The 21,408-nt window shown below is 39.8% G+C and overlaps 1 protein-coding gene across 2 annotated transcripts; it reads right to left on the bottom strand.

The window, feature by feature from the left end:
• Positions 1-12,668: 12,668 nt before the first annotated feature.
• On the bottom strand, positions 12,669-20,982 carry LOC147608102 (protein ANTHESIS PROMOTING FACTOR 1-like). Of its 2 annotated transcripts, none has more exons than XM_086789650.1 (10): positions 20,796-20,982; positions 15,904-16,004; positions 15,696-15,796; positions 15,518-15,584; positions 14,565-14,664; positions 14,378-14,494; positions 14,160-14,297; positions 13,589-13,691; positions 13,388-13,437; positions 12,669-13,302 (listed from the first exon to the last, which is right to left on the bottom strand). In XM_086789650.1, the coding sequence occupies exons 1-10, from the start codon at positions 20,892-20,894 to the stop codon at positions 13,126-13,128; spliced, it is 1,053 nt and encodes a 350-aa protein (XP_086645776.1). In that variant the 5' UTR covers positions 20,895-20,982; the 3' UTR covers positions 12,669-13,125. The 2 variants fall into 2 exon arrangements, with proteins under 2 accessions (XP_086645776.1, XP_086645777.1); XM_086789651.1 differs by having other exon boundaries at positions 13,589-13,673; positions 20,796-20,981.
• Positions 20,983-21,408: the final 426 nt, after the last annotated feature.

Genomic DNA, 21,408 nt, shown 5'->3' on the forward strand with positions numbered 1-21,408 from the left:
GGATTTTCTTGTGATAGAATGGGAGGTTTTATTATAAGAAAATTGCAAGATATGCAAATGCCTATCCCAATTAGAGGGTGAAGTAAAAGTATAAGATTGTAGAAGATCCATGATAGTGCTGTTAGTAGCCTCAATCTGGCCATTGCTCTTATGATGAAAAGCAAAACTGAAGTTAATTTTAGCAGTTAAATTAGAGCATAAAAATATCCAAAAATGAATACAAAAGCAGGAGTCTTTGTTAGAAACAATGACTCTAGGAAAACTATGATGAGTAAAAACATTTTAAATAAACAACTTAGTGGCAAGTGGAGAAGTTAATGTTTTCTTACATGAAACAAAATATGCTTCTTTGCTAAATCTATCTACTATGGTCCATATCATATCATTATGTGACAAAGTAGTAGGAAATCCCATAATGAAATCCATTGAAAGTTCTTTCCATGGGCCATTTAGAATTAAGGGCATCAAAAGACCATATGGTTTTCCATGATGACACTTCACACATTGACAAAAACAATGCAAGCAGAAACAAAATTTGCTACACTGTTTTTCATGTTAGGCCAATAGAAGTTTCCTTTAAAGGTAATCAAAGTAGAGAGTATGCCACGATGTCCTATGTAAGGTTGTGCATGCATTTCTTAAAAACAAGTTCTCTATAGGGTGCAGTAATGATTATCAACCTGACTTACCTTCCTCTCGTCCCCTGCGGATGACAAAATAGAACTAATACCAGGTATTCAATCACCACATCATGCACTTTATAAAAAAACCTCTACAACAACAAGAAATTCGTCATCAAATTAAGGAATCACTAGTAAGGGTTTAATTTGATCTAGTAGTTCACCATTTGGAGTCTCTATCTTGCTAGTCCAAATGTGTGTAGATTACCATGCATCAGGATATCATCAAGTGCGTATGGATTTGCTTGACATTTATGAAACTACTTTTCGCACTCAATTTGGTCATTGTGAATTCCTAGTAATGCCCTTTGGCCTTAGGAATGCACTGGCTACATTTGTCCGCATGATGAATAGAATCTTCTTAAATCACCAAGATTTTGTAATTATTTTTTTAATGACATTCTTGTTTTTAGTCACAACACTAAAAAAGAACACAAGGATCATTTAACAACTGTTTTTAGACTTCTAAAAGAGAACCAATTGTATGTTTGTTCTTTCAAACTAAAATTGAATATCTTGGACATATTGTTTCTATTGATGGCATGCATGTTGCCCCTAAGAAGGTAGCACAACTATTAGAGACTGGCCCATTTCTAAAAATGTCCATGACGTAAGCTCTTTTCTATGACTCTTTGTTTTTATAGGAAATTTGTGTGGATTTTTTCCCTCATTGCCTTTGACTTTATTGCTCAAAAAAAAGCAAATTGTTTTCCATTAGGGAGACAACCAACAAAAGGATTTTGATTGTCTCTCAGACATCTTTTGACTCATGCTCCAATCTTATAGCTACCTAATTTTGCTGGACCTTTTTCATAGTTGTCTCGCTGATGCTAGTGGATCCGATAAAGGAGCTAATTTAATGCAAGATGATCATCCCTTGGCATTTAAGAGTAGAAAGTTAAAACCATATGATCTTAATTATCTTACCTATGATAAGAAACTTTTGGCCATAGTACATGCTCTTCGCATGTGGAAACACTACCTCATGGTTTCAGAGTTCTTGATAAAGATCGGCTAGTAGAGCATTAGACACCTTCTTAGTCAACCCTTGATCTCCAATCGGACCTCATTCATTCAAAGATTTCAGTATCGGGTCGTGCTAATGTTTTTTCACTGATGCTTTAAGTCACAAACTATCAATAAATAATAATTCTTTTGTTCACATTCAATCTTTTGATGCTATGTGTGACACTTATGCATACGATCTTGATTTTTCAAATGCTTGGAATGCGCATATGTATAACAACTACTTACCTTTCAATAGTTACTCATGTGCTGATGGTTTTCTATTCTTTAAAAAAAGGTTATGCATTACTTCACCCTATAGAGAACTTGTTTTATAAGAAATGCATGCACCACCTTACATAGGACACTATGGCATACTCTCTAGTTTGATTACTTGTAAAGAAAACTTCTATTGTCCTTACATGAAAAAGGATGTAGCAAATTTGATTTTTGCTTACATTGTTTGTCATAGTGTTAAAAGTGTCATCATGGAAAACCATATAGTCATTTAATGACCTTTCTAATCCCAAATGAGCCATGGGAAGAAATTTTAATGGACTTCACGATTGCCTACTATGTCACATAATCATATGATATGGACTATAGTAGTTAGATTTAGTAAACAAGTATATTTTGTTCCATGTAAGAAAACATCGACTACTCCACTTGCTCCTAAGTTGTTTATTAAAACTGTTTTCACTCATCATCATGGTTTTCCTAGACTCATTGTTTATGAAAGAGTCTCCCACTTTTGTAATCGTTTTTGGATAGCTTTATTCTCTAATTTAAGTATTAAAATGGACTTCAGTTCTACTTTCCATCCTAAGAGCAATGGCCAGATCAAGCCAGATCAAGGCTACTAATAGCACTTTCATGGATCTTTGGCAATCTTATACTATACTTCACCCTCTAATTGGGATAATCATTTTCATATCTTACAATTTACTTATAACAATACTCCCCATTCTACCACATGAAAAAATCCCTTTAAAATCGTATATGGTAAAAAGCTACCTATCCCAGCCTCTAGGATTAAAACATAGGTTTCAACTAATAATCTTATTCGTCCATACCCAGATGTTGGTTGAAGTCACTCGATCTATTCAAAAAGCTCAAGAAAGATATACCAAAAGCAAGTCAATAAGAAGCGAACATGTATGCAATTTCAAGAAAATGACAATGTTTGGTTATGAATTGAGAATGAATTGAGAAATACATACTCAAGAGCATTAAAAAGCACCCCAAACTTAAACTCACTCTCCACGATTTTAAGGGCCATTTTAGATTCTTGATAAAATTGATAACAATATCTTTTTATTAGAAATTCCCTCTCATTTGCGTATACATAACTCTTTTCATATCAGTTTACTACACCCATCTAAGGGAACTCTTCCACCAGTTTACCCTATTCTAGATGACCTATCCTTTTTTACAATAAGACTCTAAAATCTTAGTCTCTTAATCAGTCCATTGACCATGACTAGACCACAACCCGTGCTAGTACTATTTATCATCACTACTTGATTAAGTATAAAAATCAATCTATTGAGGAAGCACAGAAGCTCCCATAATCATTGTTGTCTGTCACCTAGTGTACCGTGGTTATTACTACTTATCATTCATAGTTGCCTTGATTCTAGGTTCAAGTGTACATACTCGCAGATTGTGGAAGTACATAATGTATATGGACTCGTCGAATGAGGTAGTGTAAAGATATCCACTTATGTGTGCAGACTCATCAATTATGGCAACACACTATCAGGTTTGTTGTGTGTAGACTTGTTGATTGAGGAATCTTCCTGAGTTCATGTTCAACTAACGACAATTGCATTTCAACCCCGGGGCATGTTATGAAAATTATTAAAATGTTATTTTTGTAATGTGTTTTATTTATCATGGATATTTATTTTTGATTACTTTCTGTATGGCTAGTGACTTTTGCAAGGTACTGGTCGCACCATGTTGGGTAGATAGTCACTTGATAGTATTTGGCATGTGTTTTTGAGTAGGGCTAGTGCGGGCGACTCGATGAGGGTTGCACATTTTTGGCGGCATTATATTTATGCGACATCATATTCTTGTAGCAGATTTATGATCGTTATTATTTTGGATTTATGGCCATCATTATTTTGTCGCCAAATGGTAGCCAAGCACATTTGTTCATATGGTTTATTTACCCTTAGTAGCTTCATGGACCAATTTATTTAACGTTATAGCAAGGTTCATGCATAAAAGCTTAGACTTTTTTATTTTTAAGAGCAAGGCCCAAGAGAGAGAGAGAGAGAGAGAGAGAGAGAGAGAGAGAGAGAGAGAGAGAGAGAGAGAGAGAGAGAGAGAGAGAGAGAGAGAGAGAGAGAGAGAGAGGAATTATATTAATTATTAATTATATTATTTATGTTATGAAAATGGAAATTATTGAAATGGTGTTTTTGTGATGTGTACTTGAGAAGGAAAAACCCTCACACAAGAGGAGGTAAAACCCTTTTAAAAAAGACTTGATATGTTCACTACCATGATCGATGCTAGGGGAGAAAGACAAGAGGAGTTCAAACTCTTAAAAGAGAGACTTGATTAATCCTAGGGGAGAAACCCATATTACTTCATAGAAAAATGCACAAAATGCATCTTCCTTTTGTTCTCATTGATTTATGTTAGTAACTTTTATAGTTCTTATTTATTTATTACGTAGCACAAGAGGAGGTCAAACTCTTGAAAGAAAGACTTGATGCATGATCAATACGAGGGGAGAAACACATATTACACACTTCATAGAAAAATGCACAAAATGCATCTTTTTTTGTTCTCATTTATTTATGCTGGTAACTTTTATAGTTCTTGTTTATTTATCACGTATACATATGGCCACTTTTTTTATGAATATGGATTGCTTGTACTCCATCACCTTGCAATGAAATCTAATTTATAAACACAAGGGAAGGGGAGAAATACTTTGCCATATCTTTTTCAAGTATTTCCAAATGAATTTAGCAAGCCACACTGTCTCAATCTTTGAGCTTTATTGACTTGGCATGCTTGAAAATTCCAAACATCTTCCTCGACATCCGCTTTTAGATTTGGCCCCAAAAGAAATCTCTTCTTACTCAATGCTTAGTTCTCAGTATCCTAGGATGCCCAAAGGGTGTGCCAACAAGATGCGATTCCTTGCACTAGCCACATCATGTACATAAACCTTCCCTTATTGGAAGAGAAAACTTTTCTAAATGGAACTCTTGCATTAGCTCTCAAACCAACAAGCTTTCCATCCCCTCAATAGCATAATCATAGGCATCATGAAGGGTTTACTTAGATTCATAATATAATATATAGGAGCTATAGTAGCCTCATGTTTCAACTCATTGAAACATTTATGTAACTCCTTAGTCCATTCCATAAGCTTGTACTTATTGTACTTTCCTTTCTCCACCTAGAAAGGTTCAAAGGAGGCAAAAAAATCTTTGCAAAACTCTAAATGAATGTTTGAAAGAAATTCACAAATCCTAAAAAGGATTTAACTTGAGTGATAGTCTTTAAAATTAGCCATTCACTTTTTTTATTTTGTTATAATACGGACTCTATTAATTGTAATAACATGTCCAAAGTATGTCAACTCTTGCTTGAAGAAATGTTTTATAAATAACACAATTGTCTTACTATACACTAGAATGTCATTTAAAAAGACCATTGGCAAACTTTCCCAAATATAAATAAAAGATATCACTACTGAAAAGCTGCTACTAGTGCATTAGTGAGTCCAAATGGTAAGACCAAAAAATCATAATGGCCATACCTAGTTCTAAAACCCATCTTAAAGATATTACCCTCAAATATCATGTCCTAAGATCTATATTTGTGAAGTATAAAATATCATGTCTGAAGATCTATATTTGTGAAGTATCACACTTTATAAAAGTGATAAAAAAAAGGTCATCCATCCTCGAAAATGGTTATTTATTCTTAACGATAAATTCATTAAGATCCTTAAAATATACACCTTAGCTTGACTCAACTTATAAGACTTCCTAAATCCTAGCTGTGCCCCAACAGGTACTATAAATCCAATCTTATGGTCCACCTCTTCAGAGGTAAACCATGCGGTAGTTCTTTTGGAAACATGTCCAAAAACTCGGACACAAAAGAGATTCTTCTCAAGAGTATCCAGACTCAAAAGGTCATCTTTCAATCCTGCTATATCCATGGCACGAGAACTCAAACCAGCTTGTTAATCCCCAACAACTAATCTCTCAAGAAGAATTAGAACACCCACTTCTCCCTTAACAAGATCTAAATCCTTGATACTACTTGCGTATTATCAACACCATGTTGTGGAAAACAACTAGCTAAGAATGAAATATTTGAATCCAAAAATGCTTCATATTTGTTCTTAAGCAAAGCTACACAAATATTATCCTTGAATTGCAAAACATTTCAATGACATTTAATCTATTACATATTAACCATGGACAACCAAGGCACAAGGAGGAGAGAAAAAAGAAATCCTGGATTTCTAAAAAATAACAGCAAAAAATCCTATCAACGTGACCCAATCCTATCAATTTGACCCTTTGTATTCTGGCTTCCATTCCTGATTTGACACTTTGTATTCCGGTTTTCATTCTTTATTCGACCCTTTGTATTTCGGCTTCTATTCCTGAGTTTTGCTTCTTAATGTCTTTTACATACTGCAATTCCTGCGTTTTGCTTCTTAATGTCTTTTACATACTGCAGCAACCCGCGGGTTGAGTGGTTTCTCTGCACACTAGAGTAGGCGCCCAAGGCACATGTCTCCCCAAGGCCTTGCGAGTGGATCGATGACTCTGTCTCCTCTCTCTGCAAACGGTGATGGGTGACCTCACCTCCACTCTCTCCACACGGCGATGGCAACCTCAGCTCCCCCCTGCAGCGTCGCGACCTCACTTCTGTCCTCTGCATAGGGCAACGCGCTCCGTCCTCTACACATGGCAACGTTGACCTCACTTCCATCCTCTACAAACTGGCGGGGTGTCAACCTCCGTTGCCCCCTCCCTATCTCTTCTATGAGTAGCAACACATGGCGTTGCGGGCGCAGAAGTAGACGATTTGGAGCTGCAGGGCGTAGCTGGAGGTGGGTGGGAGCTGCGTTACCCGGTGAGTTGGAGGCGAAGACGGGGGAGCTGTGCGGCCGTTTTTTGGCTCCTTTGCCTATTGCAAAGGCCTTAGCAATGTGTATGAGGGGTTGCCTTGTTGCCCATCAAGTGTTGCTTTATATGAATTAATGCAGCTTTGCCTTGTTGCCCATCAAGTGTTGCTTTATATGAATTAATGCAGCTTTGCCTTGTTGCCCATCAAGTGTTGCTTTATATGAATTAATGCACCTTTGCCTTTCATGAGTTATCTCTCTAACATCTTTTACATAACCAAATTTCAAAAACTCTCTCTAGTCCTCTAGTTCATTAAACATTCTCTTTTCAACTGGTTGCTTTCTATGAGTTAATGCACCTTTGCCTTTCATGAGTTATGGGCCTGACATCCTCTAAATAGTCAAATTTCAAAAATTCTCTCTAGTCCTCTCGTTCATTGAACATTCCCTTTTCGCTATTGGTTTGACCATTCAATTACCTACATTCTTATTCCTGCACAATAATAAGGTAGGCCATCATGATTCCTCACCTTGTTTGTTTTTTATTTTTTTTTAAACAATTAAATAACAAAAATAGAAAAAAGATTATTTTTTTTTGAAAAAAATGAAATAGTAAATTAAAATTGCCTTTCAAGAAATAAAACAAAAAAACAAAAGCAAATTTTTTTTAAAGAGGGACGGGGCATTGTAATTGTGGGGGCATGAGTGCGTGAGGTGCATGTGCATGCCCATGCACGAACGGATGGTGTGTGCACGCACAAGGGCATGCAAATGGGAGTGGTGTGCACATGCAGGAGACAGTGTGCAAAAAGGTGTGGGGAGTACATGGGAGGTGTAAGGACACGTGCGCAAAGGTGTGCAAGTGTGATTCTAGCAATTTTGTTTGGTTCCAACCAAGCGTTGAATTTTGAGGTAGTATTGGATATAAGAGTCATCAACTGGATCTTTTTGGCTTCCAAGGTTATGCAGATGACGAGGTTTTTAGGACCTAGACGGATTGGTTCCCTTCGTAGAAGCCTTGGGCTTTTAGCAGCCTGACGAGGATCGAATGGGCAATTGGACCAAATGGTGGTTGCCAAGTCCTTGCATGGGCGTCGTACTTTCCCTAGCTAGCCAAGATACTCTTAGTTACCCATTCTTTCTTGGTGACTTCCCTGAAGGATTGCTGAGGTTGAGGTTTGGGGGATGGTCTCCGTCTTTGCCGACACGGTTTAGGAACTCCATAATGGTTTAAGTGGGTGGCCGATGCAATGAAGTGAGAGTGTTGTGTAGTGTTATAGATTACTTGAGGGGGTGCCTCATAGTGGAGGAGGAGGCTTAGGATGTTGATTTGTTCATAGGCACTTTTGGCTATCCTTTTATCTTGGGTATGGAGGGAGAGTGCTCATTGTTGCATGGCTTATCCTCCTTCTCTTCAGGTTCAAGTTCATATGTGTGGGCTCTTAAATTCCAATTCATTCAGTCAAATAAGTCTCTTCAAAGTTGAGGATTTCCTTATAAAACAGAACTTATCTCGGGACTCAGGCTTTCGAGGATAAGAAGGTTGTGAGGCATGTTATGTCCCTTATGTGATATTCATGCTCACTAAGCTCATACTCACTTAGAGGTGGGCTTGGACCTGCTAATGTGTAGGGGATGTGCATTGATTCTTCCCTAGGAGATTGTGTCTCTGATGGGGTCAAAATGAAGTATAAAATTGTCTCTAGACTTCATCTACCTTTTCAGGTGGGTTTAACGACCTAAATCACTCGCCTGCCTTCAAGGAAAATTATGAATGAACAGATCTTGATGGGATCATCAATCTATCCCATGAGCTCACGTATTTGATCGAACTTCTCTAGATATTGAATGAGATCTCTTGTTCCATCAAATTTGGTCATCATCCTTGAGATGCGGACTAGCTTGGTTTTACCCAACTATGAGCTTCTACATGCTATGTTAGTTGCAACCCCCCTTCCCATTTTGAACACCATCCCCAACATGTTTTTTTCATATTCACATGGTGGGGAACGTAAGGAGGGGGTTGCTTACAACCCTCTGTATTAAGATGTGGGATCTCTTGCCCTACGAGTTGGACTATGCAGTTTCCAATTATACGTGGGCTGGCTTTAGATTGTAGACTTGCTTTGGGACTATAATTGATGGGTGTAGTATGGTGCACTATAGTTGACTGTGTTTTCATTTCCAATAATTTAGTGCAGAAGATCAAGTTCACAAGTCCCTGATCTTTTTGGATCAGATTTGAGAATAGTTTCAAACAAGTTTTTTTTAAAGTTCTTTTTTAAAAAACGGTGTAGTATCGTGCACTAGACTTGACTGTGTTTTTGTTTCCAATAATTAGTCTAGGTCGGGTTCACATCAAAGGTCCTTGGTATTTTTGGATCAGATTTGAGAATAGTTTCAAACAAGTTTTTTTTTAAGCTTTTTTTTTTGCTACTAGGCTCACAGACTCATTTCTGTACATTCACGTATTTGGACTCACGTATGCAAGTTCATGTCTCTAGGCTCACATATGGAGATTCATGTGTCTAGGCTCATGCCTCTAGAGTTACTTATCCAGGTTTATGTGTCTAGGTTCACACCTCTAGACTCATGTCTCCAAGCTCACATCTGTAGGCTCACACTTTTTTTTGTATAAACTCAGCTCATATACTTTCCTTGTATAAAATAGATCTACTTTTGGGACACAAAAATCTAGAAACTGGACCTATGAAGAGGTTGGTTTGCACTTATTGGATATTGATTTCTTCAATAATTACGAAGAATAAAAATTTTCCTTGGAATTTGTAGGCTGGCTTCCACACTGTCCTCGTCAATCGATTCTCGTTCTAATACATCATTGCAACCTTTGGAAACCAATATTAGGTGAAATTTGGACTAAAAAAGAGTCGTATAAGAAAGTATAAGAAAAAGAATGGTCCAGCCAATGAGAAAGCTAGCATTCAAGATCCATGTAACATGGATCTTTTTGAGACTTTTGTCACATCAACCTTGATAACGTAAAGTTTCTTAAATAAAATATTAAGAGGTTTATATTAAAATATTGGAAAGTGGCAGATGTACCTTGTACTCGTGTGATTCAACCATAATTCAAAAATGTATACCTCCTTACTTTGCCCCTTCCCACATTTCCTCTTTTTCCCTTCCCCTCCCCCCTCCCCCCCTCCTCCTTTCTCCCCTTTTTCCTTCTCCTAATTCAACTCTACCATAGCTTTTGCTTTTCTCCTTCTTTTATTAGGAAAACATTTATAGGTACGTTACTTAGCCTACTAACCTTCAAGTCTTTATGATTCCAATTTTTTATTACACCTTGTTGATGTTTATGTCATTATTTGATTAGTTTTTTAGGTTCCAAGCTGTTGATAATGCGTGTTATATTTTAGGTTTAAGCTTTCTATTTTAAAAGTTTTGGTACACTCAGAAGTTTTCTAGAGTAGGTAATAATCACTCTTTAGGTTTTTAATTAAGTTTAGACTTTAGATTTGAAGGTTAATCTTTTAAGATATTTATATAAAAAAATCTAGAGTAGGTTTAGGTCTTTAAGTAAGTTTGAACTTTGGATTTGGAGGTTAATCTTCCATGATATTCGTGGAATTTTTTTAAGAGTAGCTATAAGCAATCTTTAGGCTTTTTTTTGGGCTATGAGTTCTCAAATATTTTTTTTAAAGAAAAGGGAAAAAAAAAGCAAAAGGCTGTCTTTTTTAAAAAATATCAAGGAAATATAAAGCAATAAAAAAGGGGGAGAGGAGGGGGGTTTTAATAAATAAAAGAAAAAAATAAAGCACTAACAAGGTTTTTTTAATGTTTTAATTAAAGAAGGAAAAAAAAGAATAAAAAGACGGATAAAGAAGTGAAAAAGAAGAGATATTATAAATAAAAAGAAGAATTAAAAAGTTAAAAAAAAAGAATAAAGAAAGTACAAGAGATGAAAGAATAAAAGGAAGAATAAAAAAGTAAAAAAAGAATAAAGATGAAAAATACAATAGAATAAAAAAGGGAAAATAAAAGCAAGGGGGGATGCTTTGCACGCAGGGATGTATGTGCGTCAATATGCGTGGGGTGCATGAGTGTAAGAGAATGTGTGTATAAGATGCTAAGGGAGGGAGGTGCATGTGTGTATGCAAAGTGCATGAGAGAGACACGTGTGTGAGATGTAAAGGGGTGAATGTGTGTGTACACATGCATGTGTACATGTGTGCACCTCCACGTACCAGTGTATGGGGTGCACAAGTGCATGTGTGAAAATGTGTGGGAAGGGTGCATGTGCATGAATGTGCAAAGGTGGGGTGCACATACAGATGCATGAATACAAGTACATGCGTGTGAGTGTGTAAATGTGGGAAAGAAGTATGTAAATGTGTGAATGTGGGGAATGAGTGGAGTGCACACATGATTGTAAAGGTGAGTGCACATGCAATGAAAGTGGGAGTACAATACATAGTGGGAAGCATGCACGTCCGAGTGAATGTGGGTGTGCGCACATGTTAATTGATGTGCACTTTTGCATGTGGGAGTGAAAATGGGAGAGTGGTGCGTATGTAAGTGCACAACACGTACAAATGATGGGGGTGTGCACATGTGGGTGTAAATGGTGAAGGGGTGTGAATGTGGGTATATGCACGTGCAAATGTGTGTGCACGTATGGTGCAAATGTGTGAATGGATACATGCACATGCAAATGTGCATGTTTTTAATTGTTTTTAAACGATTTTTAATATATTTTTACATCTTTTTGTGTTTCTTCTCATTCCCAGGTGAAGGTAACAACTATACACTTCAACGAGGAGGATTATGTGGATTATGTTACATATGTACACATGAGCTACAATGCAAGGCTTACTGTGTGTGTGCTTAGCCGAGGGCAGAGAGCCGTTTGCCCATCCACCACAGCGAACGATTGGATGATGCCACCATGGCTGGCTTTGCTGGTGCACTTGATTGACCTATGTCTTTCGAGTTCTAGCTTGCAAGTTGGTGTTGCAAGCAAAGTGCACACGTGTTGTGGGATCATGGTGGTCTTTCGAGCCCTAGGTTTGCTCAGCGGGATGGGGGAGAGCCATAGAAGCATTTTTCTCCTTGTGTTTTGGCACCACGGGTGGCTCTTCTTTGATGGGAATAGGGCCACTACACATGGGTAAGGTGTTGTCTCTTGCTGCTTGGAGTGCACAGGCTCTGAAGGTGGTGTTAGCACAAGAGTCAAGGTGGAAGCAATTGCTCTCCATTCATGCTTAAGTTCTGGAGTCGACTTCAAAGGCATGGCTTTGGGTCTCCACACCCACTTAGATTAACAATGGGGGTTGCTCAACAGTGCCACGTAAGTATGCCCGGCTCTCCTTAGGGTTTGGCACCATGGGTGGCTCTTCTTCAATGAGAACAAGGACGGTTGGGGCCACTGCACATGGGCCAAGGGTTGCCTACACAAGAGGGACCTTCAAAAGATGGGATTCTATACCACATTCGTACCTTGTTGCTTTATAGAAAGTGAGTAGTTTCTTCCTAGTCACCCACTATGTTGAATTTATTTAGGCCTTTCACTTTTAAATTATTTGCTGCAATAGCATTTAAGGTACCTTATTACAAGTTGCACACATACTTTCGCATCTTATTAATGTCAACAAAACACAAACAAATCTGACTATAATGTAGCAAGCTGCTCTAATAAAGCATTGTGGCATCTTTCTTCACTTCAGTACCTTTCCATATAACAGTGGTACGGTGAAGCTTGAGAAGTGAAACAAATTAAAGTATGTACCATAACCATTTTTGTACCTTTCAAAGCACCTAAGCAGTGGCAAATGTGGATTGTGCTAGAAGCTTGTGAAGCTTGAAAAGGACTAGAACTTACAGAATTTGACATATAACCATCATAGTTGCAAGGTTTGATGAATTAACAAATATAACCAGTGGCACTTCTGGATATCTGATACAAAATGACCATCATTACATCATGGGTCTGGTTGGCTTATGTTCACGGAAGATGCACCCAAAAGAAAACTCTCTAATTCTCCATTTACTTTTGTGGTGCCAAAGTACATACATAGTGATCTCCTCACATTTAAGGTGAGTGTCCTTGAACAGTGTTGGCACCTCATAGGGGTAATTTTCCCTTCATGAAATCTTTCCTTTGAGCTAGATTACCACACTTCTACGCCATTCAACAAGCTTCCATATTACTGTACAATCTCTCGTTGTGCTTAATCCTCTCACAAGCATGAGAAGGGAAAAAAAACACATTCGAAGATGTAGAAATAAGCATGACATGCACATAAGAATAATTATCTGAGAATGAACTAAGCATGTATAAGTTCTTATTAAGATACCAGGTCAACCAGATGGATGATCAGTATCATGCATATAAGGATTTGATGCAAAAGGAGATGGTAGCACAGTAAAATCGGGGATGTGGAAAGACAAGACAGTAGAAGCACTAGCAAACATCAAGTGCTGAGGAGCCCACTTCACAACCCCCGGAATTCCATCTTGGCTTGTCCAAACTGCAACCTGTTGGCATTCAAACATGCCAATAACGCAATGTTAGATTTCTTGCAACTAAGACTACAGTAAGAAATGCCTTCTACAACTATACCTCTTGACCACTGGCGGTGCTCCATGAATGAAGAGTCTCATCTCCAGAGCCTGCATAAATATGACACTATCATTGTGCATCTCTAAGAGTTTACCATATACGGTTGTGCGCTTTGATGGGCTTAATGGGTGGCAAATCCATATCAATAATCACAAATTACACATTTGCCATCTATGTCCACAATAGGAGACACTCAAAGACCTGATAAGACGTATTGTCCATCTGGACTGAAGGATGCCTCTAGTGTAGCACCATCAGGATCAGGCTCGACTGCAAACTCGTGCAGCTGTATCAATATCACCAACTGATACATTTTTAGCAGATTGTCACAAATAAGCGCCTGTGGTGCACACTAAAACAACATATATAAACATACACATACAATTATACACACATACACAAACGCACACATACACACGCACACGCACATAGAGATCTGCTCACATGAAGTGTTTTACCTTGACCACATAAACACATTTTTAGGGTATCGTCACAAATAAGCACACACTATAACTACATATATAAACATACACATACAAATACCATGTGCACATGCACATATACATAGAGATTTGCTCACATGGAGTGTTCTGTTGTGCAGCTGTATGATAATCACCGACTGATACAGTTTTCAAAAATCATCAAAAATGACCACTTGTGGTGCACACTTTAACTACATATAAAAACACACACATACAAATACCCACACACATGTATGCACATGTACATGCATGAGCTATACATAGAGATTTTCTCACATGAAGTGTTTTACCTTGACCCCATCAAATGCGTCGAGAAGAAAGATTTGGCTGTTTGTTGTTGACAACAGAAGCAGTTTCCCATCATCACTAAACTTCATTCCGGAAACTTCATCAGTATCTCCAGCAACTTGGAATGTATCAAATGGACCCTGAATCCAACCTAAGTGATTAGACATAATCCCTTAGATGAAGGCTAAAGCAGTCATATGTGATCGAAAGGTAAATTTACCTTCTCAAAATGCCGCAAATCAAACAGCTTTATAGATCCCCCCTCCATTGATACTCCAAAAATAAGCCCTTGCCTATCACATGCAACGGATGGTCTTCCTTGGACACGAAGCAAACCCTGTACACACGAGTTCCCTGTAGAATTCTGATATTCTGAGTTTACAAAGCAAAACAAAGAAGATTGATACCTGGCAGACGTTGTTCCTTAAATCCCATACACGGACAGTATGGTCAAGAGATCCTGATAAGGCAGTCTCACTTTTCGGGCACATACATAGGGACACCACCCTACCAAGTTGAAACAAAACAATGAGGTACCATGTGAATGTAAACTCTATTTATTCACCAATAATGATGCATTTTTGTTGTTATGTTGAGACACATCATCCACCCACTTAAATCTTGAGATATCAATGAAAGGAGAATACAAGGTTGCTCTTCTTGCAATTCAAACAATGGCACAGATGAGCCCAAGTGTGAAAAGGTACAAATGGAAATCAACTTCGGTAAAACACTCTTGAATCTGCATAATGATAAAGGATCATGATGACCTCCATACGGAGCATTTCGCATGTGGATACAACATCTTGGCCCCTATCCTTGCACAGATCTTTAATAGGGCTTTGTGTGAAGACTTTCCCCCTTCTTGAACCACCAACGCTATTGTCCCCATCCATAAAGAGGAGACCCCATGGACCCTAATAACTAATTCACTACTTCTGTTTAAATGTGACCTTCCACCAAACAAACAATTTTAGAACAACTGGAGGCTTGATCTGTAAAAGGAGATAACCCCATTCAGCACAAGCTCGGAAAGGGAACGATCATAAAGACTCCTGCTGTGCATTCAATGGTGCCCTGCCTGCCTGTGGCTCGACCACACTTGGTCTGCCCTTTTCCAAGGCCTTGCTCATCTGTTAGATGCTAAAATGGGATTGTTTATGAGCACCATTCCTGCTGGTTTACTTGGTCTGGTTCTAAACTTTTACTGCCCAACTTGCTTCAAGTCTACAACATTCTGAAGGGTGTTGTCTTTTGACAAACAAAGAAAATCAAAAGACAGGAACCTTGCACATGACGCCACGTTTCCTACCACTAAAAGAAAGAAAATGTGATAAATGGAACAGGGAAAACTGATCACCTATCTCTGTGGCCTTTAAGGTAGCAGATGTACTTGTTGTCGACGAGGGACAGGTACCGCAATGATTCTACCCTTCAAAAAAGCATGCAGCAAAAGTAAGCCTCTACAACCACCTGTAAAGTGTTTAGAGAACACTAGAAGGCAAATTTTGATCCCTTCATAATGCTTGCATACTCACCATCCCAACCATTCTTCGATGCATACAGGACACAACCTTTCCTATGTGTGAAGCAGATCTGATCAACCCCATATTTCTTGCTGTAAATCATCTTCAAAAACCTACACAAAATGATCAAAAGTTAACTGTTTTCCTGTCTTTTCCTCTAAAAGTTGCACCAATATTCAAGCTGCACTCAAAGAAAAACCAGGATGTGGTGTGAAAATACCCAGCATTTGCTGTGTCATAGAGCCGTATACACTCATCATCACTTGCTGTAACTAGGATGTCTTCTGTCTCATGAAAGTCCAAAGAATTGATTTTACATGTCTGCAAAACCCACACCTATTTTAGCATGCTAGAAACCAGTGGCATATGCACGAAAGGTTCTGATTTCCTCATCTAAATGCAGTTTTCTAAGGATACAAACTAGCTAGCCATGCTTGCTGTGATATATTTATCACCACAATATCCTTTAAAAGAATGCCCCTACTCCGCCAAAAGAACATCACACTCAAACTTCCAATCCTTTCTATGTTGGTATGCTTGGTGCTTGTAGCTAGCTTGAGAGTCACTAATCCTTTGCTTAGCCGACTCTAAAACCTCTACATAGCAATCGGCACCATCTACTCCATCTGAAGTATGAAAGAAAATGAAAAACGCAGAAAGAATGCCCAAGTAGATGGCTGGAAACAGAGTTTACTGCTGAATAAGAGCATGCGGGAAACCCTTAGGCACTTACAAGATGCAGATACACTATTGCAACAGCCAATGATGACAGGTTTTAGCAGAAACCTGAGATATTTGAATGAGGAAAGTAGCTAGGCCTTATATAGTCCTAGGGGAGCAGGTCGGCCTGCTGCCGACAGCAGCAAAGTGGACAAAATAATCATAAATAGCCTAAAAATTGCTAGAAATCACCAGAATTGGTGCCAGAAAAATAGCTATACTAAATGCAGATGCAGGGCCTCATAAATTTGGCCTGTACAAGCATGAATAGACCTAGATACGAGTCCATCTAGAGATGACACTTTCCAACACCTCCTCCTCAGCGCCGGAGGGGCAGTCCAATACTAGCACGCTGAAGTAACACCTCCATAGTAGGTCTTGGAAGTGGTTTGGTGAAGAGATCAGCCATATTGTCCTTGGTAGAACATGTTAGCAATCATCTCCTGTCTGTACACTATGTCAGGACCTCTGTTGTGGGTGTGCCCGCCCGTATTTATTGTCTTCCCATTTTTCCTCACTCTGTGTATTTTTTTCCTTTTTTTTTTGAGTGGATGGGCTGTCCGCTGCCCCCAGATGCTGGCCGACTGTGTCTTTGATGCCCGACTGGTGCTGCCCGATTGTACTTCAGTGCTGCCCGACTGCTTTTTTCTAGCCGACTGAGTATTTTACTTGTTGTGGGCAGCCAGGGCTGCTATCAGCTGATTATGGGCTGGCGGACTAGCAGCCTGGCCCCTTGCCCCCACACTCCATCCTGTATATTTCCAGGATTTTTATTGGTGTATATAGCAGAGTTACACAGCTTCTCTGTCTCTTTCATCTATGTATTGCTCTCTACAGCAGTTCTCTTCATTTCTGTTGTGCATTCTGACATGGTATCAAAGCCCCAAGTGGCTTGAAGCTTCGAGACAGTGGGACGTCGAGGGTTTGCTGATTGAGGTGCTGATTGGAGACTATTTGGGCTCTACGGGACTTGGAGATCGGGTCGAAGGCGGCCATCACCGTTGGACAGCCACCTTGCATTCTATTTGCAACCTCCTCTTCTTTTTTCCCACCCACCTTCCCTTCCCAAGACCTTGTGAACCCTTGAGATGGCAGATTTGCTTGAGATGGCTGAGACGCACATGAAGATCCCAACACGTTCCCGGTGGACCGACAGTTGGACGGGAACAACTACGGCATATGGAAGGTAATGATGGAGTTTGTTTTGGAGTCCTATGACTTGGTTGATTTCATTGTTGTTGGGGTTCCACGGCCGGAGTTGGAAGATGAGGAGTTACCCTCTATACGGAAGGAACAGGAGGCACAGGCATAGTTATGGGATCGTATTAATGCCCATGTCCATTCTTTCATCTTCCTAAATTGCACACCACAAGTGATCAATCACATAAAGCATATGATGCTGGCCAAAGGGATTTGGCAGCATTTGGCTTCTCTCTAACAGGGTATCACCCATGAAAAGGATCTCCTTGGTGCGAGTGATGAATCCTGCAAAGTCGTCGATGATGCGAGAGCACATCAACAAGTTGTAGGCTCTTCATCAGCAAGAGGTTCTCCACGCCGGGAAAGAGATCTCGTTAGAGGATATGGCCATCACATTGTTGTCACGTTTGCCCTCTCAGTACTCAGCATTTTACTCCTCTTTGATCACCAGTGGCAAGCTCAGCACCATCACGTGGGAGGAGCTTGTGCCAATGGTCTTGGACCAGGAAGAGCAATTCATGAACCCTCCACAAGGCGGAGGTTCTGAGGCCTTGACTGGCCAACGGTCGAAAGGCCATCACAACAACAACAAGGACAAAGGGAAGTCTTCTGAGAAGAAGACCGATTCAGACCGTGAGAAATTGAAGGCCGAGAGGACCTGTAATGATTGTGGCGAGAAAGGCCACTATTGGAGGAAGTGTCCCAAGCGGACTAGGAAGAGTGCTGATTCTTCAGCTTCAGCTGCAAAGACTCCAGCCTTTGTGCACTTGGAGATGTTGGACACCGATGCTTAATCTTCTTCAAGCGAGGAGGCAGTTGGCTTCACCACCAAGGATACTCGGGAATGGATTCTTAATAGTGGTGCTTCTAGGCACATGACTCCTTCCCATGACTTCTTTCAAGATCTTAAACGGTAGTCAGGTTGCATTTTTATTGGCGACAATTCCACCATACCGATTCACAATGAGGGCCGGATGGAGATCATTCCCGATGGCAAAGAGGAGAAGCATTCAAAATGATAATCCCAACTCAATCCAGTCGCATACAAAATGATAATGCACTTCAATATGCTTGGATCGTCCCCGTATCACAGGATTCTGTGCTAGAGCAATAGCACTCTGAGAATCCGAGAAAATAGTAACCGGGGAAGTGTCGGCACAGCACAAATGCTCCAGAATTTGATGATTCCAAAGTGCCTCAGTGGAGGAGAGAAGGTAGGATTTATACTCAACCTTGATGGAAGAAGCGGAAACAGTCCTCTGCTTTTGAGACTTCCAAGAAACCAATCCAGAACCAGGCATGAAGCAATATCCAGATGTAGACCTCCGAGTATCAATACAGCCTGCCCAATCAAAATCTGTGAAGCCAACCAAATCAATAAGAAGAAAGAAAGGGAAGGGAGGGTGGGAATCTGAAAATAGAAGAAGCAGACTATCTCAAGGTTCCTATCCTCGGCACCTATGAAGAGGATTTCAGCTAATAACAGCAAATCGCACAAGCTATGCAGAAAATGCAGCCTACAGTAGCAAAACGCAACCACACTGTAGAAAATGCAGCCCTTTGAAGAACCCTCAGCTCCTCGAGAGAAAACACTGATATAGGGTTCTACCACTACTCCGGGGTATGACCACTTTCACACAAAAATATCCCAGAAATAGAACATGGGCTCGGATACCATGAAAGAAAATGAAAACCGCAGAAAGAATGCCCAAGTAGATGGCTGGAAACAGAGTTTATTGCTGAATAAGAGCACGCGGGAAACCCTTAGGTGCTTACAAGATGCAGATAGGCTATTGCAACAGCCAATGATGACAGGTTTTAGCAGAAACCTAAGATATTTGAATGAGGAAAGTAGCTAGGCCTTATATAGTCGTAGGGCAGCAGGTCGGCCTCCTACAACAAGCCGACAGCAAAGTGGACAAAATAATCATAAATAGCCTTAAAATGCTAGAAATCACCAGAATTGGTGCCAAAAAAATAGGTAGACTAAATGCAGATGAAGGGCCTCATAAATCTGGCCTGTACAAGCATGAATAGACCTAGATATGAGTCCATCTGGAGATGACACTTTCCAACAAAGTACATGGGGACTGATAAGAACCACCCGTACCTCGTATAAAGTGCAACCTGTAGCTGATGAGATTCCACCATTTAGAGTCTAAACTAATGAGAGATACTCTTCCCATCTATTCTACTAGTCATGCCCATGGCACTTGAAAACATTAAATGCCAGATAGTTGAAAATTGCTCTGAGACAATGGCCTTTGGTTTGCAGCCACAGGAAACAAGTAATCTGGTTGTCTCTTCTAGTGATGTTGCCCTTGCATGGAGCCCACAATAAAAACTTGCCAAGCTTATCCACAATGGTCACGCACTCGCTGTTTCTTTTAACCAAGCTAGGTGGAAAATTCATCACAAAATCCATGCTAAATCCGCTGCATATTCTGACAGGTTCCTAGCACCACAATATCTCGTGCGACTCAAGGATGAGTTTCGTGAGTTGTGGCAGAACTACGAACTACTGCTCCCGGTTGGCCTTGCATATATAACCAACTAGTCGGATAGCTTTGTCTTAATTAAACTGATTGCTCATTGCATTAATACATAGAATCTTTGTCCCTTTATAAATTAGGACCCACAACATGAAATAGTTCTTCTGCTAAACCCTAACCCTCACCCCCGTTGTATGGATGCCATACCTCGAACCTGCCATGAAGGTTTTATGACAGAAAACAGAGGCAGGCTTCATCACCTTGGTCTCAATACAACTTGCACAACACTCATCCCCACATCATGGCATGGCATATCTGAAGGCGATGTATGCATGCCTTGTGCACACCTTGGTCTCAATATAACATGCACAAAACTCATCCCCAGCATCGTGGCAAAGGCAATATCTACGTGCCATTGTCTGCCTTGTAACTCCATCCACTCTCTCAGGCATTTGGGACAGGTTGGTTAAAGAAGTGTATATCCAACTTCGTGCCTGTCTTGGCTCCACAATTTGTGCCATGATGGAAGTACCACATACCAGATTGACTTAGCCATGCGCTTCTATAAAGGCAGCCATTATAAATGTGTTAGCAGGCACGAATTAAACACTCTATTTAGCTGTAACCCACATGTGTGTGTGTGTGTGTGTGTGTGTGTGTGTGTGTGTGTGTGAGAGAGAGAGAGAGAGAGAGAGCTTACAAAATCTCGAAACGAAGCGCCCACTGTCATGCTGGCCACCACATGATCGTCCAGCTCCATTGCAATTCTGGGTCGGTTCATGTCCGTCCTGCGGTTCATAAAACCACGATGCGCATCAAGTTTACTCAGAGAGACACAGAACGAAGCATGTAAGCTAATTTGCACTCCACTTTACTTTGGCTTGTACTAGCTATATATTGAATAAATTTACTTATTAATACCTATTTTGAAATGTATTTTTGAGTAGGCCTTAGCATATTGAATGGGCAAGAATAAGTTACCATTAAAAAAACTAAATTACAGCCTTGCCTCTAGGGGTTTATCCCATCCGTATCTAATCTAGCCACTTCCATAGTGAAAAGTCATGGCATGTAATGTCAGTACCCTTCCTCACATTTTTTTAATTAACTAAATTGCTAAATTGATGTTCGATATTCAAACCTTCTAAGATATTATAAGGTTGTATACCTGAGAAGGCCTAATGCTTGGCTACATCCACATGTACACGGCCATCACCTCCTTCCCTTTCTCGGGCTTCTATACACATCGCCCTTCCCCTCGTTTGCCTCACATTCGAGTCCAACCAAAGTTGAGAGAGAGAGAGAGAGTGATG

Source organism: Cibotium barometz, chromosome 54 (genome assembly GCF_041138505.1).
Source record: "Cibotium barometz isolate CiBa-2024 chromosome 54, ASM4113850v1, whole genome shotgun sequence".
In the NCBI taxonomy this organism is placed as follows: Eukaryota; Viridiplantae; Streptophyta; class Polypodiopsida; order Cyatheales; family Cibotiaceae; genus Cibotium; species Cibotium barometz.

Coding starts and splice junctions, on each gene's coding strand:
- LOC147608102 (XM_086789650.1), bottom strand. CDS start 20,894: ATGAACCGCAGGACGGACATGAACCGACCCAGAATTGCAATGGAGCTG. Junction 14,665..15,517: donor CTTAAAGGCCACAGAGATAG/GTGATCAGTTTT, acceptor TCAACTTGGTAG/GGTGGTGTCCCTATGTATGT. Junction 14,298..14,377: donor ATTTGCGGCATTTTGAGAAG/GTAAATTTACCT, acceptor GGTTGGATTCAG/GGTCCATTTGATACATTCCA.